At 47.0% G+C, this 15,006-nt stretch overlaps 1 protein-coding gene across 1 annotated transcript; it reads right to left on the bottom strand.

Moving 5' to 3' along the window:
- Positions 1 to 123: 123 nt before the first annotated feature.
- On the bottom strand, positions 124 to 14,514 carry LOC306981870 (protein EFR3 homolog B-like). Its single transcript, XM_079581596.1, has 23 exons — positions 14,419 to 14,514; positions 13,808 to 14,036; positions 11,574 to 11,650; positions 11,341 to 11,468; positions 10,393 to 10,543; positions 10,200 to 10,321; positions 7,744 to 7,887; positions 7,083 to 7,178; positions 6,844 to 6,922; positions 5,063 to 5,198; positions 4,583 to 4,735; positions 4,342 to 4,453; positions 4,158 to 4,209; positions 3,894 to 4,066; positions 3,446 to 3,521; positions 3,208 to 3,369; positions 2,898 to 3,032; positions 2,472 to 2,539; positions 2,258 to 2,391; positions 2,077 to 2,162; positions 1,580 to 1,628; positions 483 to 586; positions 124 to 358 (listed from the first exon to the last, which is right to left on the bottom strand). Exons 2-23 carry the CDS (start codon positions 14,028 to 14,030, stop codon positions 236 to 238), a joined length of 2,583 nt encoding a protein of 860 aa, XP_079437722.1. The 5' UTR covers positions 14,031 to 14,036; positions 14,419 to 14,514; the 3' UTR covers positions 124 to 235.
- Between the last annotated feature and the right edge of the window lie 492 nt (positions 14,515 to 15,006).

The following is a 15,006-nucleotide window of genomic DNA, read 5'->3' as shown; positions in this document are numbered from 1 at the left end:
GGGTAGTCCTGGTTTAGTCCTGGTTTAGTCCTGGTTTAGTCCTGGTTTAGTCCTGGTTTAGTCCTGGGGTAGTCCTGGTTTAGTCCTGGTTTAGTCCTGGTTTAGTCCTGGTTTAGTCCCGGTTTAGTCCTGGGGTAGTCCTGGGGTAGTCCTGGTTTAGTCCTGGTTTAGTCCTGGTTAAGTCCTGGTTAAGTCCTGGTTTAGTCCTGGTTTAGTCCTGCTTTAGTCCTGGTTATCAGTAGACGCAGAGGTCGGGGAAGTGCATCTCGTAGAGCGGGGTGGATTTGGCGGCGGACGGCGAGGGCGGAGCTCGGATCATCAGGTCAAAGATCTGCTGCAAACCAGACTGAAGCAGCGACTGCAGAGACACATTACAGACACCAGATCAGAGAAACATCTGGACCAGATCAGAGAGAAACATCTGGAGAAAAACAGCAGGTCAGAGAGGAACAAACATGTCCCGTCTCGTCCTACAGTCTGACCTTGGCTCCGCAGAGCGCCGCGATCTCCTCAAACGGCGCCGTCTGAAACCTCTGTGTGACTTGTCTCCGCCTCCTCTGCTCGTCCTCTGCATCACCGCCGTCCTCTGCATCAAAACACCGTGGTTCACTTCAGACTAGGGTTGGGCGATGTTCCTTAATTGGCCGTGGACGATGTTTACAGTGAACCATCGTGATGGACGATGATGTCGTCCATTTCTCATTATAAGCATTTTAAAGACATTTACACAGCCTATATAGAAGCTGCATATTACTATGTATGTTAGGGAAAATGTGAGATTGCAGGATAAATGGATCTAAACTAAACATGATCTGAACACAGTCACAGAACACGACTTTTGCAACAGAAATGTGTTAAAACTTGTGCGTAAAGTCTGAGGAGAACGACTTATTCAGAGCGTGAACTCCTCAATACCAGTGCTCTGATCACAATAATACAAATGTAAATCGGAGCTTATTATTTACATTTGCTCAGTTTTAACGCAATGTTTAAGAAACAGTGGGTGAACGGGACAATATGTACACGTTTGCGTCGTAGCCACGTTTTTGAAGCCGCTCCACGCGCCCGGTCCGTGAGCTCCAAACTTTGTACCTCCTGCACCGCCTCTCTCTCTCCTCTCTTTCCTCACTCGGTCCTTCGTGAGAATAATCTAAACCCATGCGTGCTCAGCTAGCTCCGATGTGAGCGCCATCTCGTCATTTTAAAACGGTTTAAGTTTCCGTACGCAGCAAAGCAAAACAAAACCACGCGCTGTTAAACTTTGAGCTGCAGAGAGAAAGAGCCCCGCGCGTCAGAAACAGAGCAGCGCTGCGTCTTTACTTTAATAATTACAGCTAACACATCGTGGCTTCTAACAGGCCACTGAAACTAGCGTGCATATTAGTTATATTCGTGATTTAATTTACAGTGCAATCCCTGCAAAGTTTGAAGGTTTACAAGGCCCACAGAAGACCAGTGCCTGTTTCTGACAGGAGGGGGCGTGGCATCACGATGGTGTCTCTCCATCGTGATGTTGCCCATCCATCACGATGGACGATGATATCGTGTCACATGACAGGTCACATGACGTGCCACTCACCGATGGTGCTCTTCAGGCTCTGGAAGGTGATGTGCTGCGTCTGCGGCGTCTGAGGAGCAGATCAGAGTTACACAAATATAACCGTCTGAAGAGTCTTTGGTTTAACCTCTTACCCCCCGCCTGAACCAAATGCATTCTGTCCTCTGTGGCTATTATACAGGCCTGTGTAACACCTCATTTGAAAGCTAAGACCCACAAAACTGATCTTTTTCCTCGCATTGTTGCTGTGTCACCTTTTGTATGTTTTTTTTTTCTTTCTTTTTTTTCATTTTTGTGACCTTTTTGTTGAGTTTTTGTCACATTTTTGTTGAATTTTTGTGACATTTTTCTTGAGTGTTTGTCACATTTTTGTTGCGTTTACATCCTTGTTTTCTTCTCATTTTTTGTGGCTGTTTTGGTGTTTTTTTCCCAATAAGCATTTTGATTAGGGTAAAGCCAAACTGGAGAAAATAGGATCCGTTAGAGGTTAACTCCTGAGATGAAGATAACATAAGGACCTGAGCTGCTCTGCTCTCGGAGTCCAGGTGGATCTGCACGGAGATGACGTCGCCCACGCTCTTCCTGCGCGACAGTCGATCCTCGTCTGAAACAAACACACACAAAACTGTAATTGTGTGTCTTTAAGAGGAGGTAAATGTGCTGTCGCCGTGGTAACCATACTGTACACAAGAGCCTGACCTGTGAGCTGCGGCGTGTACGGCGAGCCCAGGCGCTCGCTCAGGGCGCCGTAGCTACTTCCTGTCAGCGCCTCGCAGACGTCTGATTGGACGAAAAGGCAGCACGGCTCCGCCTCCAGCTGCCCCCACGGCAAACTGACGGGAACACGGGTTTATATCTGTGTTTTCACTTGGCGACATTTCCTTTCAAAGAATGTTGTCATGGCAACGTTTACCTCGGAGAGTCGGAGAAGACGAGGTCCGGCAGCAGGAACGGGGCCTTCCTCTGGCGGCTCTCCACCACCTGCAGACACCACACAGTACAAGTATTCACACTTTGTCCAGACACTTCCGGTCGAGCGCGAAGCCCGTTCATTTTAACGGAGAACGAGGGAAAACATTCTCCGCTCAAATCTGATGTTTAGTCGACTGATTTGTGTAAAATGTCCGATGTTCATTTGCACCGACATGTCGACACTGCAGCGTTTCTCTGCGCAGCCAAAAAACGGCTTTGTTTTTGTGTAGTGACTGATTTTATGTGGACTTCTCCAGCCCCATGTTAACAGAGAAAAGGGGCGGGCACAATCAATGGCGGCGCCCACGTGAGCCTCTGGAATAAGGTGAATAAGTATAAGTATAAGTAGTGCTGTATATAGACGTACCTGTGAGACGTACGTCCTCAGTGCGGGCGTCGGGCCGAGCTGACAGAGCAGACTCATGAACGCAGCACAAACCGCATGGATCCCACAGCGATTAAACACCGACAGCTCCTCCTCCTGATTGGACACGGCCAGCTCCTGTCGGCCAATCACAGAGCAGAGGTGTTTTTATACTTGGAAGGTAAATGTGACCCCCTGAAACACTGTAACTGAGCCCAATAATGGAGCGAGTACAGCCAGGACAGCAGGGGGCAGCACTTAGACCACATGACTGTGATGTAAGTGTGAGTAAGAGCCTGGAGACCTTCCTGACCTGTAAGGCGAGCATCAGGCGCAGCAGCTCCACCACCGCCTCGTCATTGGCCAGTTCCAGGAGCACCACGGCCAATAGGACGAAGAGGGCGCGGTAATGGTCCCGCCCACTGCTCTCCTCCTTAAACGCCAGGTAAATGTGCCGGAACAGACTCGGAGCGTTCTGTAAAAACACAGAGAGAGAAAACTGCAGCAGGAGCAGCACAGGAACATACGTGAGACTGTTTAAGATGATGGACCTTCCTCATGAAGAGCACGTCCTGGCGGCTGCTCAGCTCCTGCTTCAGCTGCAGGTCTGACACGTCCAGGTCCACACTGGAACACAAGAACATGACTGGAACACAAGAACATGACTGGAACACAAGAACATGACTGGAACACAAGAACATGACTGGAACACAAGAACATCACTGGAACACAAGAACATCACTGGAACACAAGAACATGACTGGAACACAAGAACATCACCGGAACACAAGAACATCACTAACAAACTTAGTGTGGTCCAGGGATGTCCCGGTTTTACCATTAGAACATTAGAAAAGAGCTGCATCACCCACAGGAACCATGAAGTCCACAGTGAGGGACACTTTGGGGATCTGAACGATGTTGTTGCTGATGGATGTTATGAAGACTGTTATGTCCAGGTAAAGATGAAGAAACCTGACGTGTTGAAGCTTTTCTTACCTGACGTGTTGAAGCTTCTCCACGTTGTGCCGTCGGTCCAGCAGCTGCGTGAGGATCTTCAGCACCAGGAGCCTGATCTCGGGGTCTTCCATCAGAGTGAAGGACAGCAGCGGCTCCAGGAAAGAGCCGGGCAGCGCCGCCAGGAGGTTGGAGCTCTCGTATCTCCACGACACCTGGACACATGGAGAGTCTCTGAGGATCTGGACTTCACTCCAGACTCTGCTCCAGATAAACTTTATTCACAACATGGTGTGGTTTTCTGACCTGCAGCAGAGACTTGAGGAGCATCACTTGGATCATGCGACTTCCTTCAAACCTAGAGCACATGTTTAGCACATGTTTAGCACATGTTAAGCACATGTTAAGCACATGTTAAGCACATGTTAAGCACATGTTAAGCACATGTTAAGCACATGTTTAGCAGCGTGTTCCTGCAGACGGGTCGTACCCGGCGGTGGGAGAGCCAAGGGCGGGGTAGATTCCAGGCACTGGGATCTTTCCCATGATGAAGAGCATGACCTCTGACCTCTGGTAGACGGGCAGCGTGTTGGCGAAGGAGCCTGTGGGCACAAGGCGGCCATTTTTATTTTCTAACTTAACATGACTGTCCCTAAGAACATAGTTATCAGTGCTGAACTGGACAGATGTGCCTGGGGTTAGGATGAAGAGACTGGACATAAAGGCCTGACCGATGGTGCGTATGACGGCGTCCTGCAGCCGCCGCTCCTCCGCACAGCTGGTCCGGCGTTTGGCCGCGTTGTCGTAGTAACCGGTCAGCTGGTAATCCACGCTGTGCCTCAGCTGACGCAGCAGAGTGTTGAAGACCTCCAGCACCGTGGGCCCTGAGCGACAAACCACAAACATACACAAACATATGACACAAACATACAACACAAACACATATGACACAAACACATATGACACAAACACATACGACACAAACACATACGACACAAACACATATGACACAAACATACAACACAAACACATACGACACAAACACATATGACACAAACACATATGACACAAACATACAACACAAACACATATGACACAAACATACAACACAAACACATATGACACAAACACATGCGACACAAACACATATGACACAAACATACAACACAAACATACAACACAAACACATATGAGGCTAAAGCAGGACAGACCGATGGAGCCCGTGGCCTCGATCACAGCCGCCTCTGATAAAACCTCCACGATCCCGGCCCTCACCGACGCCGGGCTGCGGCTGTTGGCGTCCAGGTGCCCCAGGAGCTGCTGCACCACCAGGTGAGAGTGCTGCGACTGGAAACACACGGGAATACTGCATAAGTATGATCAAATATACATGAAAGTATCTGCAGTAAAGGTGAGAGTGCTGCGACTGGAAACACACAGGAATACTGCATAAGTATGATCAAATATACATGAAAGTATCTGCAGTAAAGGTGAGAGTGCTGCGACTGGAAACACACGGGAATACTGCATAAGTATGATCAAATATACATGAAAGTATCTGCAGTAAAGGTGAGAGTGCTGCGACTGGAAATACACGGGAATACTGCATAAGTATGATCAAATATACATGAAAGTATCTGCAGTAAAGGTGAGAGTGCTGCGACTGGAAATACACGGGAATACTGCATAAGTATGATCAAATATACATGAAAGTATCTGCAGTAAAGGTGAGAGTGCTGCGACTGGAAATACACGGGAATACTGCATAAGTATGTTCAAATATACATGAAAGTATCTGCAGTAAAGGTGAGAGTGCTGCGACTGGAAATACACGGGAATACTGCATAAGTATGATCAAATATACATGAAAGTATCTGCAGTAAAGGTGAGAGTGCTGCGACTGGAAATACACGGGAATACTGCATAAGTATGATCAAATATACATGAAAGTATCTGCAGTAAAGGTGAGAGTGCTGCGACTGGAAACACACGGGAATACTGCATAAGTATGATCAAATATACATGAAAGTATCTGCAGTAAAGGCGAGAGTGCTGTGACTGGAAACACACGGGAATACTGCATAAGTATGATCAAATATACATGAAAGTATCTGCAGTAAAGGTGAGAGTGCTGCGACTGGAAATACACGGGAATACTGCATAAGTATGATCAAATATACATGAAAGTATCTGCAGTAAAGGTGAGAGTGCTGCGACTGGAAACACACGGGAATACTGCATAAGTATGATCAAATATACATGAAAGTATCTGCAGTAAAGGTGAGAGTGCTGCGACTGGAAATACACGGGAATACTGCATAAGTATGATCAAATATACATGAAAGTATCTGCAGTAAAGGTGAGAGTGCTGCGACTGGAAATACACGGGAATACTGCATAAGTATGATCAAATATACATGAAAGTATCTGCAGTAAAGGTGAGAGTGCTGCGACTGGAAACACACGGGAATACTGCATAAGTATGATCAAATATACATGAAAGTATCTGCAGTAAAGGTGAGAGTGCTGCGACTGGAAACACACGGGAATACTGCATAAGTATGATCAAATATACATGAAAGAATCTGCAGTAAAGGTGAGAGTGCTGCGACTGGAAATACACGGGAATACTGCATAAGTATGATCAAATATACATGAAAGTATCTGCAGTAAAGGTGAGAGTGCTGCGACTGGAAACACAGGGAATGTCGTCTGGACATTATTATGTTTCCCGTGTCATTGTTTCTGTCTCTGGTTTCCGACCTGTTCCTGTTTGTAAATTGGGGGCGTGGCCTGGGAGGGACAATGGTATAAACCCAGGGCCCAAAGCAGAGAGGGGCCCCTCAAAAAGCCCCATCAAGCAATGCTTCAAATCCAAATAAAAGCTTTTGGTTAGTGCCTAGGATTTTGTGATATTGATCCAGCTTTTTGGTCCAGTATTTTGTGATATTAAGAGATAAAAACAGATATTTGATTGGATGTGGCGGCGCACCTGTATGGAGTACATGATGATGCTGAAGCAGCGCACCGCGAAGCTTGGCCCCTCCCACAGACTGTGACGGTCCAGGTGCCTGTGACACAACAGAGCTCTGTCATAAAGTCTCACATGAGCATGGGGCAGGTGTTGAGGATTCTGTCGTAAATATTTGGCGTATGTGTGTGTGTTGGCGCGTGGGTGTGGTCTGTGGGTATGGCCTGTAAGTGGGTGTGGCCTGTGGTGTTAAGTCTCACATGAGCACGGGGCGCACGGTGTTGGTGATGTGGCCGTAAGCGGCTCGTCCCAGCAGCTCTCGGAAACACACCTCGGTCTGTTCACACGGAGCCCCACTGGAACAAACACACTTTAGTCTCACACAGAGTCTGCAGGTCCAGAGACACAACCCTGTGGAAAACCTCAGTCTGTTCACACGGAGCCCCACTGGAACAAACACACTTTAGTCTCACGCAGAGTCTGCAGGTCCAGAGACACAACCCTGTGGAAAACCTCGGTCTGTTCACACGGAGCCCCACTGGAACAAACACACTTTAGTCTCACGCAGAGTCTGCAGGTCCAGAGACACAACCCTGTGGAAAACCTCGGTCTGTTCACACGGAGCCCCACTGGAACAAACACACTTTAGTCTCACGCAGAGTCTGCAGGTCCAGAGACACAACCCTGTGGAAAACCTCAGTCTGTTCACACGGAGCCCCACTGGAACAAACACACTTTAGTCTCACGCAGAGTCTGCAGGTCCAGAGACACAACCCTGTGGAAAACCTCGGTCTGTTCACACGGAGCCCCACTGGAACAAACACACTTTAGTCTCACACAGAGTCTGCAGGTCCAGAGACACAACCCTGTGGAAAACCTCGGTCTGTTCACACGGAGAAAAGGAAAAATAGGGGAAAGTACCTGTCTGACGTGTCACTGAGGTTGACCAGCAGAGCCGGGATGATCTGCTCCATGTGCCGAGGTTCCCAGATGTTCACGTGAAGCTCGTTATCCACCGTCTTCCTCACCACGCCCTGAAGACCTCTGATCCCGGACACTCGCATCCTACACAGACCAGAGAGATAAAGACACATCCTACACAGACCAGAGAGATAAGGACACACCCTACACAGACCAGAGAGATAAGGACACACCCTACACAGACCAGAGAGATAAAGACACATCCTACACAGACCAGAGAGATAAGGACACATCCTACACAGACCAGAGAGATAAAGACACATCCTACACAGACCAGAGAGATAAGGACACGTCCTACACAGACCAGAGAGATAAGGACACATCCTACACAGACCAGAGAGATAAGGACACATCCTACACAGACCAGAGAGATAAAGACACATCCTACACAGACCAGAGAGATAAGGACACACCCTACACAGACCAGAGAGATAAGGACACACCCTACACAGACCAGAGAGATAAGGACACATCCTACACAGACCAGAGAGATAAAGACACATCCTACACAGACCAGAGAGATAAGGACACACCCTACACAGACCAGAGAGATAAAGACACATCCTACACAGACCAGAGAGATAAGGACACGTCCTACACAGACCAGAGAGATAAGGACACATCCTACACAGACCAGAGAGATAAGGACACATCCTACACAGACCAGAGAGATAAAGACACATCCTACACAGACCAGAGAGATAAGGACACGTCCTACACAGACCAGATAAGGACACATCCTACACAGACCAGAGAGATAAGGACACATCCTACACAGACCAGAGAGATAAAGACACATCCTACACAGACCAGAGAGATAAGGACACGTCCTACACAGACCAGATAAGGACACATCCTACACAGACCAGAGAGATAAGGACACATCCTACACAGACCAGAGAGATAAGGACACGTCCTACACAGACCAGATAAAGACACATCCTACACAGACCAGAGAGATAAGGACACATCCTACACAGACCAGAGAGATAAAGACACATCCTACACAGACCAGAGAGATAAGGACACGTCCTACACAGACCAGATAAAGACACATCCTACACAGACCAGATAAAGACACATCCTACACAGACCAGAGAGATAAGGACACATCCTACACAGACCAGAGAGATAAAGACACATCCTACACAGACCAGAGAGATAAGGACACATCCTACACAGACCAGAGAGATAAGGACACGTCCTACACAGACCAGATAAGGACACATCCTACACAGACCAGAGAGATAAAGACACATCCTACACAGACCAGAGAGATAAGGACACATCCTACACAGACCAGAGAGATAAGGACACATCCTACACAGACCAGATAAGGACACATCCTACACAGACCAGAGAGATAAGGACACATCCTACACAGACCAGATAAGGACACATCCTACACAGACCAGAGAGATAAAGACACATCCTACACAGACCAGAGAGATAAGGACACGTCCTACACAGACCAGAGAGATAAGGACACATCCTACACAGACCAGAGAGATAAGGACACATCCTACACAGACCAGAGAGATAAAGACACATCCTACACAGACCAGAGAGATAAGGACACATCCTACACAGACCAGAGAGATAAGGACACATCCTACACAGACCAGAGAGATAAGGACACATCCTACACAGACCAGAGAGATAAAGACACATCCTACACAGACCAGAGAGATAAGGACACATCCTACACAGACCAGAGAGATAAGGACACATCCTACACAGACCAGAGAGATAAAGACACATCCTACACAGACCAGAGAGATAAGGACACATCCTACACAGACCAGAGAGATAAGGACACATCCTACACAGACCAGAGAGATAAGGACACATCCTACACAGACCAGAGAGATAAGGACACGTCCTACACAGACCAGAGAGATAAGGACACATCCTACACAGACCAGAGAGATAAGGACACATCCTACACAGACCAGATAAGGACACATCCTACACAGACCAGAGAGATAAAGACACATCCTACACAGACCAGAGAGATAAGGACACATCCTACACAGACCAGATAAGGACACATCCTACACAGACCAGATAAAGACACATCCTACACAGACCAGAGAGATAAGGACACATCCTACACAGACCAGAGAGATAAGGACACGTCCTACACAGACCAGATAAAGACACATCCTACACAGACCAGAGAGATAAGGACACGTCCTACACAGACCAGATAAAGACACATCCTACACAGACCAGAGAGATAAAGACACATCCTACACAGACCAGAGAGATAAGGACACATCCTACACAGACCAGAGAGATAAAGACACATCCTACACAGACCAGATAAAGACACATCCTACACAGACCAGATAAAGACACATCCGGGTCCGGGTTTTATTTTGTTCATCACTGACCTGTTCTGGGAATCCGGGTCCGGGTTTTGGGAGTGGCACATCTGGCTGAACCTGGAGACGAAGAAGTCGTAGCTGCGATGATACGACGGCGTGTCCTCCTCGATGTTCGCGAACTTCACAAACTGGAAACAGCAGTAAAAGTATCAGCAGTGGTAGTAGTAGTAGTGGTAGTAGCAGTATTTGCAGTACTCACGGCGTTAGTAGCCAGCTCGTGCAGCTGAACTCGCTCTGACTCCAGCAGAAGTCTCAAAGTACTGAGGAAACTCTCCACCAACAGGTTGATGCTCTGACAGTGACAGGCCGACAGCAGCTGCTCCAGCGCCTCCATCGCCATCTCCACGTACCTACAGGAGGGAATACTGCAGTACTCAGGACAGCTGCAGTACTCAGGACAACTGCAGTACTCAGAGGACAACTGCAGTACTCAGAGGACAACTGCAGTACTCAGGACAACTGCAGTACTCAGGACAACTGCAGTACTCAGGACAACTGCAGTACTCAGGACAACTGCAGTACTCAGGACAACTGCAGTACTCAGGACAACTGCAGTACTCAGAGGACAACTGCAGTACTCAGGACAACTGCAGTACTCAGGACAACTGCAGTACTCAGGACAACTGCAGTACTCAGGACAGCTGCAGTACTCAGAGGACAACTGCAGTACTCAGAGGACAACTGCAGTACTCAGGACAACTGCAGTACTCAGAGGACAACTGCAGTACTCAGGACAACTGCAGTACTCAGGACAACTGCAGTACTTAGGACAACTGCAGTACTCAGGACAACTGCAGTACTTAGGACAACTGCAGTACTCAGGACAGCTGCAGTACTCAGGACAACTGCAGTACTCAGGACAACTACAGTACTCAGGACAGCTGCAGTACTCAGGACAACTACAGTACTCAGAGGACAACTGCAGTACTCAGGACAACTGCAGTACTCAGAGGACAACTACAGTACTCAGAGGACAACTGCAGTACTCAGGACAGCTGCAGTACTCAGGACAACTACAGTACTCGATACTTGAACTTTTTACGATACCAATACTAAAATATGTGTCGTCTAGAACCTGATAACAGGGGGCCTCTGAGGAAGAGTAGTAGTATAGTAATAGTAGTAGTAGTATTTGTAGTTGCAGTACCCGTAGCGGTGGCGGTGCAGTTCCCTCGTCAGCCTCTCGGACAGATACGCAGCGATCCGATCCAGTTTCTCCGGCGCCGACAGAGCGAAGAACGTCAGCTTCTCCATGTTGGCCTTCACCAGCCCGTCCTGGACAAAGTACTCCAGTATTTACACAAGGAAGTACTCAAGTATGTAATGTACTGGTGTAGAAAGTGTTAATGTGGTGAAGTCTTTGTCCGGTCCTGGTTTTACCTCCGGGTTTTCGGGGAAGATGTTGTCCACCAGACGCTTGTACCGGGGCCGGAGCGCCCAGCAGCACGAGCACACGCCTGAGCGGGACAACAGGACAGGGTTTTAAAGGAGCCGGTAAATTACACACAAGCATAATTAAACTTTATTCTTTCTTTGGACATGGGCCCAGAGCATCCATCCTGTACCTAAGGGCCGTGAGAGGGTCCGGACCTAATCCCAGACTTATGTAACGCATTAACATTACTGTGCTTTAGTCACATGACCTGCTACAGTCACATGATGTAAACAAATGACCTGAATACAGAGTTATCAACAGGAGGAAGAGGAGAGAGGGGAGAGAGGAGAGAGGTGAGAGAGGGGGGAGAGAGAGGAGAGAGATGAGAGAGAGGAGAGAGAGAGGGGAGAGATGAGAGAGAGAGGGGAGAGAGAGGAGAGAGATGAGAGAGAGGAGAGAGAGAGAGGAGAGGAGAGAGAGGGGGGAGAGAGAGGAGAGAGAGTGAGGAGAGAGGTGAGAGAGAGGAGAGAGAGAGGGGAGAGAGAGGGGAGAGAGAGAGGAGAGAGAAAGGAGAGAGGAGAGAGAGGAGAGAGGTGAGAGAGAGGAGAGAGAGAGAGGGGGAGAGGAGAGAGAGAGAGGAGAGAGAGAGGGGGAGAGAGAGAGGAGAGACAGCCTGATTTATTGAGCTTTGAATCTAAAAAACAAGGAGAAATGTGATTTTTACAGACTTTTCACTAATATCGAGTTTATACCAAAAGTGAACAGGATCTAAAATGAGCAAATCTATGAAAGTAAAAAGTCACAAAATCAAACATTCAGACTGGTCTCTGGCTCATATTTCTGTCACTAATCTGCAGCTGAAGCTCCACACGGACTCGTCTCTGCGTCTCGCCTTCAGTCACTGCTGTGGCCCAGGTTTAGTCCTGGGAAGACGCTCTTCGTACTGGAGACGATTTGAGTGCTGAACAGGGTTAAAGCCACACTGTGGAACATTATGGGACGAGGATATGGGAGTAATTTGAGAAAAATAAAGAGATAAAAGCTGCTCACCAAACATGAGTGCGGCGCCGTCCGTCTGCACTAAATCCTCTGCTCTCAGGACTCCGCCCACTCCTCACAAATATGGATCACTATACTAGTACCACTACCATACCAATACTACTACTATACCAATACCACTACTATACTAATACCACTACTATACTAGTACCTCTACCATACCAATACTACTACTATACCAATACCACTACTATACCAATACCACTACTATACTAATACCACTACTATACCAATACCACTACTACTATAATACCACTATACTACGGATACCTATACTACTACTACTACTGACACTAATGACCTCTTCCTTCTGTCCTGTAATGTTCTGAGCTCAATATTTTTCAGATCTTTCTCGATAGTGATGATGAAGCACTTTCCAAATTCTTCCTTCCTACATTTTATTCTTTATTTTTCTCCCAATTATTTATATATTATTTATGTTTTTTTATATATCAACCAACTTTTTACAATTAACCTTTTGCCCACAGTTCTTTTATGATAAACTATTGTAAATTTTTCAAACAGCTGTTTTATTGTTATCCTGCAGACGACGTTTGCGTGAATATTTGAAAGCCAAGAACCTCCAGAGTTCAATATTTCAAGACTTGTAGTTATTTTATTTTACTTAAATAAGAACAAATGATTTTCTTCCAACAAAAGCCTGTTTAATAAACTCATTTTGACCATTTGTCCATCCGTCCTTCACTAGTAGTAGTAGCAGTATTCCTACAGTACTGCAGTAGTAGTGGTAGTAGCAGTATTCCTACAGTGCTGCAGTATTAGTAGTAGTATTCCTACAGTACTGCAGTAAAGCTGTGTGATCATGTGCCGGGGTTTAGTATTTGTATAATCTGGATTATTCCTGCGGCACCGAGAAAAAATAATCTCTTTCAGCGGAAAAAATCTGATCTGTAAAAAGTACCGATACTTCAGCTCAAATATTACTCAGTCAGAGTATTCCTAAAGACAAAGTACTGAAGTATTTGCCAGCACTCTGGGGGTACGTGGAGTCCAAATGAAAAGTACAAAGCAGCGTCTTCCCCTTTGAGCTTTGGAGCCTTTAAATAAAAGTAGTGGAGTATAAGTGACACAAACTACTCGAGTACAGTACAGATCCTAAACAGCTCTGAAAGTACTGGAGTAGTATACTTTCCCGAAGCGTTAAGCGTTTGTGTCGTACCGGCGCCGCCCTGGTGGTCACACACGGAGAAACAGTCCTGGAACAGACGCCGCGGAGCCGAGGAGGCGGTCGTCCAGGCAACCACGATGGAGGACGGTAACCGGGGCAGGGACACGCCCACCCGAGGCAGGGACACGCCCATCCGAGGCAGGGACATGCCCATCCGAGGCAGGGACACGCCCCCTCGAGGCAGACTGGGGAATCGGGGCAAAGAGCCGGACATCGTGAGCTGTAAAGGAATAAAGTCAAATGTTTTTATAAAGAATATTTACTAAACACTGTCCCAAAGTGCAGTACAAGTACACAGTGTACAGTGCAATAAATACTGGCTTCATTAAACAAAACCAGAGAGTAGAGTAGTAAAAAACAGACTTTCCCACACTCAATGCTCATTCATTAATAACTAGTTTATTCAAAAACTAGATCCTTGGAACTAACATGTCCCTAAATTAAAGCACACGTTTAAACCTGGAAAAGAACATTATTTATATTTCTATATTATTTACAATATCTGTATTTTGGGCCATTTTTCTGCATAAAATCACAGAAAACTTGCAAAACATGTTCTGATTCACCTGCAGCGTCTCGCCTGAAACACTCCCTGGACTCACCTTGACTTCCTCACACTTCAGTCCGGGTTCAGTCCGGGTTCAGTCCGGGTTCAGTCCGGGTTTAGTCCAGGTTTAGTCCCGGTTTAGTCCCGGTTCCGGTGTGGCTCTTTCCTGTTCCAGAGCAGACTGACGCTGAACACATTCCTCACAGCTTTAAGACTTGAATCCGTTTAAAGTCCGTTGTTTCTCTGAATGACAGACCTGGTCCTGTGGGGGGGGGCAGTGACATAACCCTCATGCCCTGAAGTGACCGATCGATCGCTGATGGAGAGAGGTATTGATCAGTGATGAGCTGCAGCGCTGGTGGACTCGTGAATAACAACAAATCAGTTCAACAAATCACAAATTTGCATATTTATATTTTTATTATTTATTTCAACAATCTTTCCCCGTAATCCAAACAGCACTTTCCATACAACGATGTATGTCCCGCCCCTCGCTCCATGGGCCTCGTCGTCATGGAAACGAAAAGCTCCAGGTTCCCACGAAGGGACCATCCTTTGTTGCTTTGAGTTTGAGTTAGTTTCTGTTGTTCAGGGAAAGTCGCTACAAAACTCTAGAAATATTTATGATTAAAAACATATTTCT

This window comes from Gobius niger (genome assembly GCF_951799975.1).
Source record: "Gobius niger genome assembly, chromosome: 23".
In the NCBI taxonomy this organism is placed as follows: domain Eukaryota; kingdom Metazoa; phylum Chordata; class Actinopteri; order Gobiiformes; family Gobiidae; genus Gobius; species Gobius niger.
Note: the sequence above shows the minus strand (reverse complement) of the source record. Positions and strands in the feature narration are given on the sequence as shown.

What these genes read in the sequence shown, in the direction of transcription:
- LOC306981870 (XM_079581596.1), bottom strand. Translation starts at nt 14,030, where the DNA reads ATGTCCGGCTCTTTGCCCCGATTCCCCAGTCTGCCTCGAGGGGGCGTG. An exon ending in TGACCACCAGGGCGGCGCCG is followed by an intron (nt 11,651 to 13,807) that starts GTACGACACAAA and finishes TGTCCCGCTCAG; the next exon opens with GCGTGTGCTCGTGCTGCTGG. An exon ending in ACGAGCTGGCTACTAACGCC is followed by an intron (nt 10,322 to 10,392) that starts GTGAGTACTGCA and finishes TGCTGTTTCCAG; the next exon opens with TTTGTGAAGTTCGCGAACAT.